General features: G+C 39.7%; 1 protein-coding gene across 2 annotated transcripts in view; it reads right to left on the bottom strand.

Annotated features, from left to right (window-relative positions):
* Positions 1-18,639, bottom strand: part of RNF17 (ring finger protein 17) — a 159,760-nt gene that overhangs the window by 21,250 nt on the left and 119,871 nt on the right. For both annotated transcript variants that reach the window (XM_070407527.1, XM_070407528.1), the window contains exons 24-30: positions 18,150-18,265; positions 15,835-16,124; positions 11,855-12,018; positions 8,643-8,762; positions 7,649-7,729; positions 3,661-3,786; positions 1,313-1,369 (exon numbers count right to left, since the gene is read on the bottom strand). In XM_070407527.1, the coding sequence (XP_070263628.1) occupies positions 1,313-1,369; positions 3,661-3,786; positions 7,649-7,729; positions 8,643-8,762; positions 11,855-12,018; positions 15,835-16,124; positions 18,150-18,265 (954 nt within the window). The remainder of the gene's footprint in view (positions 1-1,312; positions 1,370-3,660; positions 3,787-7,648; positions 7,730-8,642; positions 8,763-11,854; positions 12,019-15,834; positions 16,125-18,149; positions 18,266-18,639) is intronic.

The raw sequence follows: 18,639 nt of genomic DNA, 5'->3' as shown, positions 1-18,639 counted from the left end.
ATGTGAGAAAAACGCATTGATTGGTTGCCTCCCACACACGCCCTGACCAGGTCTGGGATCGAACCTACAATGCAGGTACGTGCCCTTGACCAGGAATCAAACCAACGACCCTCTGGTGCCTGGGCTGATGCCCTTATCACTGAGCAACATTGGTCAGGGCTGCCCATTTAATTTTTTTTTTTTTGCTATTAGTTGTTCAACTTCTTTATATATTTTGAATATTAGCGCCTTGGCAAATATATGATCTGTGAACATTTTCTCCCATTCAGTAGACTGCTTTTTCATTTTTGATTATTTCTTTTGCTGTGCAGATGTTTTTTAGTTTGACATAGTCCCACTTGTTTAATTTTGTTTTTGCTGCCTTTGGTTTTGGCATAAAATCCTAAGCAGAGGATCTTAATAGAAATTTCTTCATAAAAAATATACAAATTTGGCCACAGAGCACATGAAAAAATGCTCACCATCATTGATCATCAGGTAAATGCAAATGAAAACCACAATGAGATACCACACTTCACACCTATCCCAAGATGGCTAGGAAAAAAGTCAGGTAGCAAGTGTTGGTAAGGATATGGAAAAATGAACCTTTATACGTTCCCAGTACAAAAAGAAAATGGTACAGTCCCTTAAGAAAACAGTCTCATAGAGTTCCTTAAAATGGTAAACAAAGTCACCAGATGTCTTAATAATTCCACTCCTACGTTCATACCCAGGAGAAGTGAAAACAGATGTCCACCAAAAAACTTGTACACAAATGTTCACCGTAGTTTTACTCACAATTGCACAAAGGTAGAAATAACCCTAGTGTCCATCAACAGATTAATGGGTAAACAAAATGTGGTTTATCCATACAATGAAATATTATTCAGACATAAAAAGGACACATACTCCAATATGAGTGAAGCTTGAAAACATTATGCTGAAAAAAAGAAGCCAATCACAGAGGGCTTTGTATTGTGTGATTCCATTTATGAGAAATGTCCAGTATAGGCAAATCCAGAGACAGGACATTCATGGTCTCCAGGAGACTGACTGGGGAAGGGGAGAATGGGAAGTGACTGCTGTTGGTGAGGTTTCTTTTTCAGGTGATGAAGTGTGGAATTAATAGTCATGATGATTGCACTCTGTGAATGCAGCTCTCTGAACATACTAAAAACCCATTGAATTGTACACTTTAAAAAGTTGAAATTTATGGTATGTAAATTATGCCTCGATGAAACTGATATAAAAGAAAATGCTTCCTGATTTTGTATCAAACCCTTTATATTGATAAAGTGTCCAAAGTTTCCAGAATATCTGGATTGAAACTTACCTCAAACCTTATTTCCCATCTTTCATCCTCATACTTTTTACTGTAATCTGTTGGTTTCTGAAATACAATATTATTAATGAATAAAAACCATCTTTAACTATGTAACATCATTTTTAGGCACTTTCATATTTCATCTCCATAAAAACTGGATGCTTGCCCTTGTTGGCATTCATTTCATTATTTCAGGTTAACTATGGGAAAATGTAATGTTTGGAGTAATCTGAATACTGCAACAGTAAAAACCCTCAAAATTATGCTAACATATAAAATATGTCAACTGTATTTAGTTTATTGTAAGAGAGTGGGAGCTATTACCTTTCCTTTTAAATGATAGCACTGAAGAGTAATACTAAAAGAGACTAGATAATCTTTCTAAAACCTGTTTAATAGGTAAAACACCTTTTACACAAATACATGGGGTGCACAACGTGCACGCACACACCCATCTCCTTAAAAGAAAAAGCCAGAGGTAAGAATTACATGTACAAAGTTAAGTAATATCACAGTTTCCATTTGAGAGAAGAAGTAGTTTTCTATATTAAACTGAACACATAATATTTGGTTTTCTTCTATCACTAAAATAAATATTCAGAAAACTAACCTTAAGTGAACTATAAGTCTAGAAAAAAATATCTTGCCATATAAAATATTATTTATGATGAATACCCTATTTCTAGAAAGTACTTATCTAGTACAGGTTAGTTATATCTTTGAAAATATTAAAAAACAGAAGCAGTAAGCAGTTGGACTGGGCTTTTTTTTTGAATTAAATCTTTATTGTTCAGATTATTACAGTTGTTCCTCTTTTTTTCCCCCATAGCTCCCCTCCACCCGGTTCCCACCCCACCCTCGGCCTCCCCCCCGCCCCCCACCACACTGTCCTCATCCATAGGTGTATGATTTTTGTACAGTCTCTTCCCGCACCCCCCACACTCCTTTCCCCGCCCCGAGAATAGTCAGTCCACTCCCTTTCTATGCCCGATTCTATTATATTCACCGGTTTATTCTGTTCATCAGATTATTTATTCACTTGATTTTTAGATTCTCTTGTTGATAGATGTGTATTTGTTGTTCACAATTTGTTTTTTTACCTTTTTCTTCTTCTTCCTCTTCTTAAAGGATACCTTTCAGCATTTCATATAATACTGGTTTGGTGGTGATGAACTCCTTTAGCTTTTTGTTATCTGTGAAGCTCTTTATCTGACCTTCAATTCTGAATGATAGCTTTGCTGGGTAAAGTAATCTTGGTTGTAGGTTCTTGGCATTCATCACTTTGAATATTTCTTGCCACTCCCTTCTGGCCTGCATAGTTTCTGTTGAGAAATCAGCTGACAATCATATGACAGTCACCTCCCTTGTAGGTGACTGACTGTCTTTCTCTTGCTGCTTTTAAGAGTCTCTCTTTGTCTTTTGCTCTTGGCATTTTAATTATGATGTGTCTTGGTGTGGTCCTCTTTGGACTCCTTTTGTTTGGGGTTCTCTGAGCTTCCTGGACTTGTAAGTCTATTTCTTTCACCAGGTAGGGGAAGTTTTCTGTCATTATTTCTTCAAATAGGTTTTCAATATCTTGCTCTCTCTCTTCTTCTGGCACCCCTATAATTCGGATGTTGGTACGCTTGAAGTTGTCCCAGAGGCTCCTTACACTATCTTCATATTTTTGGATACTTTTTTGGACTGGGCTACTTATTGAAGCTAACCTTAAAATCTGGCTTTGAGTTTCCTGTATTCAGGAAAATGGGGGAAATGTTATAAAGCCAAATAAAAGGAAAAATATTTTATCTGGGAGAGAGTCCTCTTCTAGCAGTGAATTCTATTAAGATTTTATTACTTACATCTCTATATTTAAACAACATTGGCTAACATAACATATGGGCTTCTCACTGAAGGTACAGAAACATTAAATGAATCTTAATGCAATTAGTCCTTTGTAGGACAATATAAAGCATGATATAGTATATTGCTTTCTCAATAAAAATTTTACAAATTCTCTATTCTCTCAACATATCAGACATGTAGAACCATATTAAGACTTAAGGTGTAAGACAATATACAACATTTTTTAAAAAATATATTTTATTAATTTTTTACAGAGAGGAAAGGAGAGAGAGAGAGAGAGTTAGAAACATCGATGAGAGAGGAACACCGACCAGCTGCCTCCTGCACATCTGCCACTGGGGATGTGCCCGCAATCCAGGCACATGCCCCTGACCGGAATCGAACCTGGGACCTTTCAGTCCGCAGGCCGACGCTCTATCCACTGAGCCAAACCGGTTTTGGCAATATACAACATTTTAACCAGAATTTGTTTTTCTATAATTTAGATTTTTATAGAAAAATAGTTCACTTACTTCTTTTAATATCTCCTCAGAATGTTCAAAAGTACAATATTTATGGTGTGCCATAAAATAAGAAAGTGACATTCCATCAAAATAGAGATGCACAGATAATTTCCCCCATGGATTTTCAGGCAATTCCTATTTAAATTAAATAAAAAGATTATTACTATAAAAATAAAGTCTGTTTGAAGATTACAATTTTGTAGTCAACAAGAATGAAATTAGATTTCTGAAAATCACAGTATTACCACTTTGACTAATTTCATAAAATTTTCTTAATGGTATTTTGGCAAGTTATGAGGCAGTAATTATATTATTTTGGTTTTTGTAAAATATATTCACATGTCAATAAGGTAGAGTGTTTTATACTTATTTACTGGAAAATAATTTGCTACATATAATTTACTACCCCTCATTTTTAGATGATACCAATAACTATACCAAGTAGAAGGAGAAAGAAAAGTTATTTTCAGGTGTAAAAAAGTGAAGTTTAGTTAAAAATTCAAGAATGGCAGAAATGGAAGAGATTAATAGCAGTCTAGAAGGAGTCATGATAATGGCTCTTTAATCCCTGGACTGTGATCAGGTACTGAGCAGACACATACTCACCAGCTGATCTGTCCCATTTACCACCTAAGTCCAAAGTCAGGTCTCCACTGAGTTTCTATAATTGCCTGCCAGCAGAACTCCCTGCTTCTATCTTTTTCTGCTATCCAGTTTCTATCAGGGCAGAGTGAAAACACTAGAATGTAAGATCAGATCATGTCGCTCCCTTACTCAAAACTTCAAATGGCTCTCCAGGTCAGCCTGACAGCAGAGGTCTCACAAGTCTCCTCCTGTCTCCACTTCTTCTCTTATTCCTCCTGTTCCAGCCACAGAGGATCCTTGGCTGTCCTTGAAGACTCTAGGCGTGCTTTTGTCTTGGAGCCCTTTGCACTATTCTCCCAGCATCCACATAGCTTGTGCTCATTCTAAAGTCTTTACTTGGGTTTTACCTTTGCAGTGATGTCTTCCCTGACCACTATATTTAAAAATGTGACTTCCTCCCTGGCCTCACCTCTGTCATCCTTTCTTGCTTTATTTTTCTCCCCAGCACTTGTTACTACCTAACATACCTTATATTTTACTAGAGGCCCTATGCACGAAAATTCATGCAAGAGTAGGCCTTCCTGCCCCCGGCTGCCAGCACCGGCTTCCCTCTGGCACCCAGGACCCGGGCTTCCCTCCTCTGGCCACCAGCAGGCACCGGGGACCTGGGCTGGCTTCTCCCGGGCCCCGGCTTCATCAGGAAGGACATCTGGAATGATGTCTTGGATAATTAGCATATTACCCTTTTATTATTATAGACTAGTGGCCCAGTGCACGAAATTCATGCACCGAGGTGGGGAGGGGATTCCCTCAGCCCAGCCTGCACCCTCTCCAATCGAGGACCCCTTGGGGGATGTCCGACCACCTGTTTAGGCCCGATCCCACAGTCAGAAATCCCTCTCACAATCTGGGATCGCTGGCTCCTAACTGCTCACCTGCCTGCCTGCCGGATTGCCCCTAACTGTCTCTTCCTGCCTGTCTGATTGCCCCTAACCCCTCTGCCTGCTTCCCTGATCACCACTAACCTCTCTGCATGCCTGCCTGATTGCCCCTAACTGCCTCTGCCTGCCTGATCACTCCTAAGTGCCCTCCCCTGTCAGCCTGATCTCGCCCCCCAACTGCCTCTGCCTGCATGATCACCCCTAACTGCCCTCCTCTGCCGACCTGATCTTGCCCCCAAGTTCCCTCCCCTGCTGTGCTGGTTTCCCCCAGCTGCCCTCCCCTGCCGGTCTGGTTGCCCCCAAATGCCCTCCCCTGCCGACCTGATTTTGCCCCCAACTTCCCTCCCCTGCTGGCCTGATCTTACCCCTAACTGCCTCTGCCTGCCTCATCGCCCCTAACTGCCCTTCCCTGCTGGCCTGATCTTGCCCCCAACTTCCCTCCCCTGCCAGCCTGGTTGCCCCCAACTACCCTCCCCTGCTGGCCTGATCTCACCCCCAACTGCCCTCCCCTGCCAGCCTATTCGCTCCTAACTGCCTCTGCCTCGCCCCCCACCACCATGGCTTTGTCCGGAAGGAAGTCAGACGTCCGGAAGATGGCTGGTTGACCTGGTCTAATTAGCATATTACCCTTTTATTAGTATAGATTATATAGGATAGGATTGCTTAAATGGGGAGGAAAAGCCTTTTTCATCAGGAGGAGATACTCTTGGCAGACAAAAACACATAATCTCTATATCTGGACTGATAGCCAGTCATATGCACTATATTGCCAAAGCGGTCATTAAAAAATTGAACCACTTTCTTATAACTTATACCAAATAGCTGTTGTCCTTATAACCCCTCCTCAGCCCCCACCTTAGGTTCTGCCTTCATCATAATTCATCCAGATTAGGTTCTGATTGGTCAGTTTCTATGCCAGTCAGTGTCTCCAGGCCTATCTCTGGGCCTGATCAGAGAGGGGGCTTGCCCCGCGGAGGCCCAGAGAGAAACAGAGGTGCGGCTGCTGGCGAAGCCGGGAGAGAAAGAGAGGCAACGGCTGATCAATAGCTGCCACTGAGGCTGCAGATCAGACCCTGCCTCTCTCTCTGCAGGCCTCTCTCCAGGCCTAATCTGCAGCCCCCTCGGCAGTCAATGCTGGGTCACTGCTCTGGCACCCGCTGCAGTCAGTGCTGGGTCGCCACGGCAACCCAGCACTGACTTCCGGTGTTAGGTAGAGCCTTCGGTTGTTACGGACCCTGGCTCTTTATATATATAGATGTTTTTAATTTTGTTTCCCACCACTAAAATGGAAGCTCCATGAAGGCAGGAATTTCTGACTATTCAGTTCATTGTTGTACCTCTGGGCCTAGGGAAGGTTTGATAGGCAGTAAGGGCTGCAGGACATGCAAATCCATGGTTTCGAAGAAACTGAGCAGTATTTGGTATACAGCAGGTCCTTTAGTTAAAACATTAATAAGATGCCTAGAAACTTAACTCTTCATTTCGCTTAAAGTCACAGAACTTATTAATGATGTGAAGTGAGGACTTACTGTACTACAAGTTGTTCTCCTATGTTAAATTAAGTAGCAAAGAAAGCTACCTTGATAAACTCAAGTCCCACAGAGCCTATAAGTAACCAGAGCGGCTCTGGGTACTAACACAAGCAACACTAAAAGCTTCTCTACTTTCTCATTCAAGCGAGTCTGTGGCTCTTCTTAAGTCTTTATCATCCTATCATCATAGCTTTCGCACAGAAATACTCTCCTTACAGTTTTGTATATTTCTACTGGAATCCTTAAACATAGCTGCAGATTAATCTTCTTACCTCACTGCTTAGAAACCTCTGATGGGGCCCCACCGACTGACCTCTACCTTTCTTAAATCCTATTCACCACTACTTTTTCTCATGAAACCTCTATTCTTCTAGCCAAACAGTTATACTACTTCTTAAAAATGTGCCGTGTCCATTTGTCTCTCTATGCTTCCTGGTGGATTCCATTTCCCTGGTCAGAAGAACTTTCTTATCTTTTCTTCAAGGGCTACCTCAGTTCTCAACATCACTAAGTCCCTACGTACTTACTCATTTTATCAGCCAAGTGACTTTGTAGTATACAGCTCCTGGGCTTATGTCTGGTGTCTAGTTGTTTCCCTGACTGGAAAAGGTCTTTGAGCATAAGGTTTTACCTGTACCTAGCACAGTGTTCCATGAGTAGCACTGTCCTGAAAACTACCATGTATATTTTTAAATGCCTCTCATTCTTTGATACTGCTCCCCGTTATCAAAATAAGTTGTTAATATGGAATCTTCCAAATTACCGATTCTAATGCTTTTAAAAGTTATCAGAAACCAAAGTAATAATTTCTTTATATTAGTGAGTAATTTACATTCACATAGGAACATCGTTCAACATAAAAAGATCCCTCAAATTATGTTATATGTAACACCTTATGGCAAATAATTTAAATCGATATATGCTTTAAATACTACTTACCATAATGTGAATTTCCACCTCTCTCTTTGAAAGCAGTTCCTGAAGGAGTTCTATTGCATCTGGTTGCCAGACACTCCCAACCTATTTGGGAGAAATAAACTGATTTTTCACACTTTCACAAAATAATTCATGAAGTAAATGAAGATACATCAAAAGTAGCAATAAACACATACCATTAGAGAGTAGTACAAAATATATAAGCAGTTTTCAGAGAATATCATGGGTGTATGATAGAAATGATCTTAGGAAACTAGTATTTGTCTGAGCTTCGACCATCATACTCTTTTAAAGCATTTTATGCTTTAGAAATATGCTTTTGAAAAGGCCAATATACCAATGTGGTGCTTGTACAATATGTATTATAATGCCTACAAGATGCGTTTATTACAGAGCAGTGATTGTTATTTTTCACATGTTAAGAGCAAGGAACGGGGGCTTCTTGCTTCCTGCTAACACCATGCCTGTGAGCCACGTGGAAATGGACCCTGTACCTGTCAGTCCCTGGAACGATGGCACCTCTAGTGACATCTTGACTGCAGAACCACCAGGACCCTGAGCCAAACCACCCAGCTAAACTACTCCTAATCCCTGACCACAGAAACTGTATGAGATTTTTTAAAAGTTTACTGTTAATTTAGATCACAAGTTTCAGCTTAGTTTTATATAGCAAAAGATAATTAATATACATTCCTTTATCTGACTTCCAGCTTCAAATCTATTAAAACTGTATTTGATGAAGGAATAAGACATTTTTACATGCTTATGCCTTCCCATCTATGAAGATATCATGTCTCTTCATTTATTCAGATGTTTTTATATCCTTCAGTATAATTCTGTAGTTTTCTTCATGAAGTCCCTTTAGCTGTCATATTAAGTATTTTATTATTTTTGTTACAACTGAAAGAGATTTCAAATTACATGCTAATTTCTAGAAAATTATTAATAAAAAACAATATTTAAAAATTAATCATGCTACCAATTACTGTTTACTCACAGGTATGGTATGATAGAGCTGACAAGGAATACAAAACTGGGGTGTGTCAGGATATAGCAAAATAGGGTAGAGATGGCATTGTGGGATCTTCTCAGTGAGTCCATGATCTAAATATTGTACCTGAAACAGGACAAATGCAGTTTATATTTAAAATTTAGTATTAAAGCCAAGGGACAGAAGAAACTGCTATTGTTCTTCTTAAAAAAAGATATATTAAAAAGATATCTAAATCTGGACTCGAAAAATCAGAAAAAAGTAACATCATATCTCCTCATCCCACAGGATATTATTGTCTAAATTTTTCTCTTACACATAACAGAGTTGTTGTTATTTTTTTTTTTAAATATGTTTTTATTGATCTCAGAGAGGAAGGGAGCGGGAGAGAGAGAAACATCAATGATGAGAGCGAATCATTGATTGGCTGTCTCCTGCAGGCCCCCCATTGGGCGTGAGCCCTTGACAGGAATTGAACCTGGGACTCTTTCAGTCTGCAGGCTGACACTCCATCCACTGAGCCAAACCAGCTAGGGCTGTTTTTTCTTTTCTTAAACTGGTTCTTACTACATTTACAAATTCCTTGAGAATAATAAATTTTTCAGAATAATTTTTAAATTTTGTTTTGTCTTCCCCCCTAAATATTTCAGAAGTACTAATTTACATTTAATAAAGGGGTATTTCTCAAATTCTTAGTATTTCTCAAACAATTTCACAGTTCGGGAAACTTTCCATGCAATCCTTCCTTCTTGGGTTGTCTTGGCAATCAGCATTTAAAAAATGAAAGACATCACAGAGATGTAAAGTACAGCATAGGAAATACAGTCAGTAATCCTATATTGCAAATTGTCCTAATATGCAAATTGTCCCCTCGGGCGATTGTTCCACAGGGAGACTGAGAGTTTGACTGCTTGCTATGACATGCACTGACCACCAGGGGGCAGTGCGGAACATGGCGGGTGTCAGTGATGCACTGCGACCTCTTGCTGGCTACCTGGGGATAGAGGTGCGATGAGAATGCAGGGTGTCCACTGAGCTCGCTCTCACTCCCCGTTACCCTCCCCCAGGATGCCAGGGCTGGCGCACCAGGGAAGCCCCCGCACTCAGGTGCCAGGCGTCTGCGAGGAGCTCACCCCACACCCGCATGGCCTCTTCTGGGGGAGCCAGGCCGCAGGCACTGGGACCACAGGGGCCAGCTGGACTCCCCGTGGGTTCGCGCAGGAGCCAGTATGCAAGGCCGGCTGGGAGAGAGTGCGCTGCCTACTTGGGTGCCGTGTGGCACTGCTGGGCAGCCCAGAGGCACCTGCGGTGTCTACCCGTGCTCACCACATCTCCACATGGGGACTCGGGTGCCGTGACTCAGGTGGAGGGGGGCGCGTGGGGGTCCGGGGACTGGGTGTCACCCAGGGCCCAGAGGTCAGCTGGGACCTGCCCTTCTACACCAGACGCTCATGCTTTGATCGCCAGCCAGGCCTAGGGACTGCACCCATGCATGAGTTTCGTGCACTGGGCCTCTAGTATTGTAATAATTAGGTATGGTGCCAGGTGGGTACTAGACTTATCAGGGAGAACACTTTGTAAGTTATATAAATATCTTATCGCTATGTAATACACCTGAAACTAATATAATATTGCATGTCAACTGTAAAGTTTTTTTTAAAAAATGAAATAGAGTTGAATAAAAATATGAGTATATTACATGTAGTTAGAGTGAGTACGGTTTCATGTAATGTTTATTTCTTCTTCTTTTGTTGTTAATCCTCACCTGAGGATATTTTTTCCATTGATTTTTAGAGAGAGTGGAAGGCAAAGAGGGAGACAGAGGGAAGGAGAGAAAGAAACATCAATGTGAGAGAGACACACAGATTGGTTGTGCCGCTACTGGGACGGGGATGGAATCTGCAACCCAGGTAAGTACCCGTGACTGGGAATCAAACTCATGACCTTTCAGTGCGCAGGCTGACACTTGACAACACCAGCCAGGGTGTAATGTTTATTTCTTAATGTTGATCATAGGTTAAACTTTGAAAGATATCAGGTTAAGGAATGAAAAGTGTATTGTGTATACTTGAAATGTAAAACGACCACAGAAAAATAAAAGTGATGATTAAAGTATTAAAATACTTTGAAATAAATTTTAAAAACAGAAAAAATAAATTTACCACCATCTTATTTATTTGGATTCCATATATGTAAAGTTCACGAATTATAATAAATTAGTAAAAGTGAATTTCAGTTCACTTTTGTATTAAAAAGGGGTTATCTAAACAATTCAAATGTATGTGAAAATGAACTCATGTACATATAAATACATGAATCTGTAAGTATTTATATGCTTAAATACTCACCCCAAATTTGAAACCACTTTATTTCTACTGAAACCATTTAAAGCTTGTAGTCCAGTAGAAAAAGCATAAGATTTAGATCAGAAGTTTAGAAATCAGATGCTAAATTTTAATTTTCCTATTAGTAAAATGGAAATAACCTATATCTACAAACATGAATGCACATATGTGAAAGAACCTTATAAAACCAGAAGTGCTATGTAATTGTTAGGTATCATCATCAAATAGATAATAAACCCCATGAAAGTAAAAAAGAAATTTTCTTCCCCTCCTAAAATTGAAATTTTAAAGTGCTGAAAGGCTCATGATTTAGTTGCTTTACTTTGAAAATACATTGTTAAAATGGAAGTATTCTTATGTGTCTTTTTATATACACATTTTTTTCAAAGTATACAGCTCTTTCTAACTCTGTTGTGTGAAATTCAAATACTGTATCTCAGTATTCTGGAAGTAACCATTATCCTGATAGGGCAAATTAACTGGGCTGTAAATGAATTTGCTAAGCAAACATGTAATGTACTGGAAAGCAAGCTGTTTTTACTTGACATCATGTATACAAACAGAGCTTCCAATGACAAATAAGTGGTACCATTAAAGTACTAGTGGCCAAATCTCCACCTGGAAATATTTTTTGGTTATTCACGTTAATAATTATACTTAAAAAAAACACACAGAAGAAAATAAAAAACAAACAAAAAATAAAAACAAAAATTCTTATGACAAATAAATATGTAATACATTGACCAGTCTTCCTACGGGATTGAACTCATTAAAAAATGTTTTTATCAAACTTTCATGTATTTAGATTTAAAAGACCACTTAATGTTACAACATTTAAGCTTGAAAATAGTCACAAAAGAATATCAGACTTACCCTGATAGTGCCGCCAACGACTTCGATTACCTTGCCTCTATACCACATGGTATCTGATCCTCTTACTGCACAGGCTTCTCCCTTTTTCCAGAAATAAGGCTCCAAAAGACCAAGGCATTTTAAATTACTTTGAATTTCATTCATCATTTTTATTAGCTCAAATTCTGAAGAAATTATTAAAAATAGAAAGTACTTAGGAAAATTTCTACCACTTTCAAATGAAATCATCACTAACCTTTAATAATTTTATCATTTAGATAATATAAAGAAGTAAAAATCAGTCGTATATATTAGAGCTTTAATAAAAATCCAATTAAAGCTTATAGTCAGTAGCTTCTATATGTTTCAAAACATACAACTGACTAACAGCATGTAAAGAATTATTCTGGTCTCTAGTCGTAAGCGTAAGCATTCTTCTGGGAGTGCAAGAACCCTGAAAAACTATAGCTATGTACCAGAGAGTGTAATATAAAGGAACTACTTTATGGTGTTATTTTGTTAGCACATCTAAGTGAAATAGAACATAGTTATGTGCTACTTGATGCTAAGATACAGCAGAATGCTGGGATATAAAAGTAAAATTCTAATGCTACTTATTGCTAACTGACCCATTATTTCCAGAGTAAATACATATCCCCATAACTGATAGCATAGAACACAGGCTCTGAAATTAGTTTCCTTAAATAGTTCTACCACTTTAGTTGAGTAATATTGGGTAGTTCCTTTACCCTCAAAATCTGTTTGTTCTTCTGTGAACTGGGTGTAATAGTGCTTATCTGCATTATTAGGATTGTGGGGCAATACATGTAAAGTATGTAGTACACTGCCTGGCACATTATAGTCAAGCAGTTTGAACTATGACTATTTACACATGTCTGGATTAACTTCTAGTGCTAGAGGTCTCAAACATTGTTCACGTCTTCTAGAAGGGTTTCTTGGCTCTAGAATAGCCAACTACACAGATTTATTTGGTTTTCCAAATTAAAAAATAATATTTAGGAGATCAACAAATGAAACAAAAATTTAAAGAAATTCATTGCCACCATCGCCTTATCCATAGGCAGACTTACTATGGAACTAAAAGAGATTAAGTCATACTAGAGTTGGTGGGAGTTATAGAGTATTCTGGACATGACCAGGTTGTAGAAAGGAAGAACTTGTACATAAGCTTAAGGAGATCTCAGAAAAGCCTGAATATTCATTCTCAACGAGCCCTGAATCTCTAGTCATTTGTGGTAATTTCTTTTCACATTCTAAATGAATATAAAATTTTATATTCTTTTTTCTTAGAGAGCCTCCAAACTTGCATAGGTACCTTTTAAAAGAATTACCCCCTTTAATATGTGTGGAGGAGAAACCAAGATGGCAGCATAGTTTAACACCTGAAATTGCTGTGTGTAAAGTACAGCGTAGGAAATACAGTCAGTAATCCTATATTGCAAATTGAACAACCACGTCAAAACTACAGTTAAAAGACAAAACAGACATCATCCAGAACTACAGGAAGGCTGGCTGAGTGGAAATTCTACAACTAGAAGGAAAGAAAAAAGCATACTGAGACTCAGAGGAGGTGCGGAAGTAAAGTTCAGAGGTACAGAGGCGCACGTGCGCGTGGAAAGGGCTGGCAACTGAGGATGTGGTTGTCTTTTGCAATTGGGAGAGAGAGACAAGCTCCTGACTGCTCTGAACTCCAGTTCCAGGCGAGTCTCTGGGGACCCAGACTCACACTGGGAGAAAACGGACTGTCTGGCATTGGGCGGAACTCGAGGGCGGCTTTCTCTCAGAGATGCTTGCAGCAATTACCGCGGGACACTGAGACCTGGAGCCTCTTAGGGCAGGGCTGAGGAGCAGCCATAGCTGTTTGCTCCGCCCTGTTGATTCCGAGACCTTGCCCCACCCAAACTGTGCACAGAGGCTTTTGCATATGAATGACCTAGCCCTTTGCAATCTAAAATTACCTAACAAACTGCAGCTGGGCCAGACAGACCCAGAACATCCAAAAGAAGGCCCAAGGCCCCATAGCAGCTTGCACTGCTTCACAGGTGGGCCTCATCTGGGCACCTCCAAATCCCAAACAAAGAAGAGGAATCTGCAGATCTCTCCATAGCTCCTGCTGGGTGCCCTCAGGCAGAGGCTAAATTAGCACCTCCTTAGAGATCCAAGTGCCAGTGTACCAACTGGTCAGAGTGGGACTATCCAGATTTCAACTCCTCAGATCCATAAGGGACACATTCAGGGGGCAGACTCAGTGAGCACCAAAGCCCCACTGAAGCAGGTCTTGCCCCAGAAGGGTGTCTCCAGCACAGAAGTTCTCCCACCATAGACACAGCTGATTCTCACAGCCAATTGGCCTGGAGGTCAATTCCTCCCAGTGATACCAACAACAATCAAAGCTTAACTACAACAAGACTGGGCACACAGCCCACAAAGGGGTGCACCAAGAGTGTCCACCTCAGGTAATTGGGGGGGCTGAACCACTGGGCCCTATAGGACACCTAGCACACAAAGCCACTCTATCAACACAGGGAAGCAGCCAAAATGCGGAGACAAAGAAACAGGTCACAAATGACAGAAATGGAGGAAAGCAAATTACTGGATATAGAGTTCAAAACAACGATTATAAGGTTTTTCAAGAATTTTCTAGAAACCGCCTATAAATTTAGTGAGACCCTGGAGGATATGAAAAAGGACCAGTCAGAAATTAAGCATACACTGATTGAAATAAAGAATAATATACAAAGATCCAACAGCAGATTAAAGGATCGCAAGAATCAAGTCAAAGATTTGAAATACGAAGAAGCAAAAAACACCCAACCGGAAAAGCAAAAAGAAAGAAGAATCCAAAAATATCAAGATAGTGTAAGGAGCCTCTGGGACAACTTCAAGCATACCAATATCCGAATTATGGGGGTTCCAGAAGAAGAGAGAGAGCAAGATACTGAAAACTTATTTGAAGAAATAATGACAGAAAATTTCCCCTACCTGGTGAAAGAAATAGACTTACAAGTCCAGAAAGTGCAGAGAACTCCAAACAAAAGGAATCCAAAGAGGACCACACCAAGACACATCATAATTAAAATGCCAAGAGCAAAAGACAAAGAGAGAATCTTAAAAGCAGTAAGAGAAAAACAGTTAGTTACCTACAAGGGAGTATCCATATGATTGACAGCTGATTTCTCAACAGAAACCATGCAGGCCAGAAGGGAGTGGCAAGAAATATTCAAAGTGATGAATACCAAGAACCTACAACCAAGATTACTTTACCCAGCAAAGCTATCATTCAGAACTGAAGGTCAGATAAAGAGCTTCACAGATAAGAAAAAGCTAAAGGAGTTCATCACCGCCAAACCAGTATTATATGAAATGCTGAAGGGTATTCTTTAAGAAGAGGAAGAAGAAGAAAAAGGTAAAGATAAAAATTATGAACAGCAAATACATATCTATCAACAAGTGAATTTAAAAATCAAGTGAATAAATAATCTGATGAACAGTATGAACTGGTGAATAGAATAGAAACAGGGGCATGGAAAGGGAATGGACTGACTATTCTTGGGGGGGAAAAGGGTGTGGGAGGTGTGTGAAAAGACTGGACAAAAATCATACACCTATGGATGAGGAGGGGGGCTAAGGGCAGGGGTGGGATGGGAACCAGGTGGAGGGGAGCGGCGGAGGGAAAAAGAGGAACAACTTTCATAATCTGAACAATAAATATTTATTTTTAAAAAAAGATGTGTGGAACCTGGAACCATCCCCATGTTTATCTTAAGCTTAATGTCTATTCCCAATGTCTCAATAAATGGTTGTTATGTGCTAGGCATTGTGAAAAACACTTTGCATTCTTTATTCCATTTAACCCTCACAAAACCCCAATGAAAATGAGGTTGGAAGAGGTTAAATATTGTCTAAAGTATTTAAATCCATGTCTATCTTACTAGCTAGGACTTATACTGATGAATCCTACATAACATAAAAGATCTTACCTGACAACTTAGGCACCACAAATACTGTTCCATCATCACCAATGCAACTGACTACTGCCTCAAATACTTTCATGTTGGGAATAACTGGTGGTTTATAGCATCCAGGGGTTCTTGCTTCTAGAACGTTCTCCTTAAATGCAGACACCCTGTGTTCATTGATAATATCAGCAGCTTTTTTGTCAGGGTCAAAGTTAATTTTAATACACTTAGTAACCACTGAATCTTCTTGTTTCAGGGGGATTTCCAGAGACTTCTCAGATAATGAATGGCTGTTATCTAATTTATTAATTCTGTAACATTCAAAAAAGAATACATCTAAACATGAGCAATAAAAAGTTCTGGAGAAAATAATATAAACAGAATCCTTCTAATATAATATTTGCTGTAGTCCAGTCTAATTTATTACATGAAAAGGAACATAATTTAAGTTATAATGAAAATTACTTTAAATTATGAATAAGCATAATAAAAAAGGACTGATTTCACTTAAATGCTTTATAATCTCATATTACATGCTATTCTCTCTTAAAATCTCATTGGTACATCTTAAGTATAAGTCAACTAGATGTAAATGGGAAATACAATCACGTTGATTCTAATTTAGATCAATATACACCTGGCAAGTTATCAACATTCATAAAATAACACAAAGATAATATGAGTCTCTTAAAAATATAGTACTATTCAGATTAAATGTTAATGGTAATATGCTATATACACTCCATTTTTTAAATTTCCTGTTATTCCTTTACAATTATAAAAAAAAGTATGCCTACAAAAAAGAATCCTAGGAGATATTAGCATTGCTTATTTTAGCAGAATTATAGCAGATTTTTGTTTCATCTATTTTCCTGTATTTTTTTAAAAGGAAATAAGCATTGATAAAGTTACATAATTTCACACCTTCCACAGCTCTCTTTCAGTCCTCAGCCTTGAGACAGCTGGTAGTTTCAGTTCCATAAAAGCAGATGCTATCTATTAGTGCTATTAACTTGCCCAGCATTGTTCACTTTAACATTTCTTTATCAGGAATTGCTTTAGTCTAAAGTCAGTGAACCAAAAGAGACACACGTGGGACTAAAGATGCAGAGGCAGCCGCAGGCCACTGTCCAGCATTAGGTTAGCATCTAGCAGGCATGGCTAACCACCTTATGACCCATTCCATTTCTGATTTTTCATTCTCCTTCTATTTCATCAGGACTGGGGTCCAAATAAGAGAACATGTAATAATCTATATAATAAAAACCCAGTGGTCGTAATGCCATAACAACCAAAGACTGGTCACCAGGAGGTGCACTGATGGGTCCCGCGGCGCCAGCGGGACTTGATGCTGGGTCCCGTGGTGCACTGGGCCTGGGTCTCACGCGATTTCATGCGCTGGGTCTCTAGTGTAGTATTAAAAAAAAGAGATTTGGCCATGCATAGTACAAAGTGGCTACTTGGAACATCTATAATAATAAAACCGTAATATGCTAATTAGACTGGACAGCTGAACAACCTTTTGGACGTCATTCTGGATGTCCTTCCAGACGAAGCTGCCACAGCAGGGGCTGAGGCAGAGGTGGTTAGGGGCAATCAGGCAGGCAGGCAAGTGGTTAGGGGTGATCAGGCCTAAACTGGCAGTCGGACATTCCCCGAGGGGTCCCGGATTGAGAGAGGGTGCAGGCTGGGCTAAGGGACACCCCCTGACCCCGTGCATGAATTTCATGCACCGGGCCTCTAGTATGTCAATAATTTCCATAGACCTCTACATCTAGAAGGAGAGAGAGTAAAGGAAGCTAGGGCTATTGCAATATCATGTTCATTCTCTCCATGGACCAAAGTACTTAAACCGCGAAAGATGTACCTGAAAAGATCTTTAAATGTAAATATTGTTCAATTACATTTTTTGTTACCCATTTCTGTTTCACAAAAACATATTTTTGGTGTATACCAGAATTGTCAACATAAAGCTTAAACATTTCTGTCTAAGCAAATGAAGCCAAAGGGTACAGATCTGGTACCCACTATACCATCCCCTCATCTCCTTTCCTTTGGATTGGAGTGTAAATGCCAAAGCAAGGGGAGGGGAAAAGTAGAGAAGCAAACATGTTAGTTTAAAGAGGGGTTTAAATATGCAAGAGCTGATGGGATTGAATAAAGGAACTGGCAATCATGAAGGAATCTGTTTCTGAGCTGGCTCCTTGGGTTTAGTTTATCATTTTAAAGAGCAAACGAGATGCAATTTGGGTTTGAAAGCACACAGACAGGAAAGCATACAGGTAAATAAGAAGCCTTCATTACAAACTGATGAAAAAAAGAAAGAAAGTCCATACCTCCTTTCTCTCAAGGCCAAGCCCTTTTTAATCAAATATTTAGAGACATCAACACGCTCTCCTTTTTCATTTCTGCAAAAAATTTTCACAGGTAATGGCCATGTCGTGTTGTTTTCCTAGTGGTTTAAGAGCAGAGTAAGTATGAGATACAAAAATGAGATCTTCTACACAATATACTTTTTTTTGTTGTTGTTAATCCTCTCCTAAGGATATGTTTCTACATTTAGGGAAGCCCTCTAAGCAGAAAGAGTGGGAGGGAGGGAGGAAGAGGAGGAGAGGGAGGTGGGGAGAGGGGGCGAGGGGGCTAGGGGGCAAGGGATAGAGGGAGAGGAGGAGGGAGGAAGAGAGAGGGAGGAGAGGAAGAGGGAGAGGGAGGGAGGGAAAGAGAAAGAGAGGGAAAGAGAGAGGAGAGAGAAGAAAGAGAGGAGAGGAGAGAGATGGAATCTGCAACCCAGGTACATGTCCTTGACCAGGAATCAAACCAGAGACC

This window comes from Myotis yumanensis, unplaced genomic scaffold (genome assembly GCF_028538775.1).
Source record: "Myotis yumanensis isolate MYYU_CA2020_CCGP unplaced genomic scaffold, mMyoYum1.0.hap1 SCAF_3, whole genome shotgun sequence".
In the NCBI taxonomy this organism is placed as follows: domain Eukaryota; kingdom Metazoa; phylum Chordata; class Mammalia; order Chiroptera; family Vespertilionidae; genus Myotis; species Myotis yumanensis.
The sequence above is the reverse complement of the archived record's forward strand: the minus strand, read 5'-3'. Positions and strand labels throughout refer to the sequence as shown.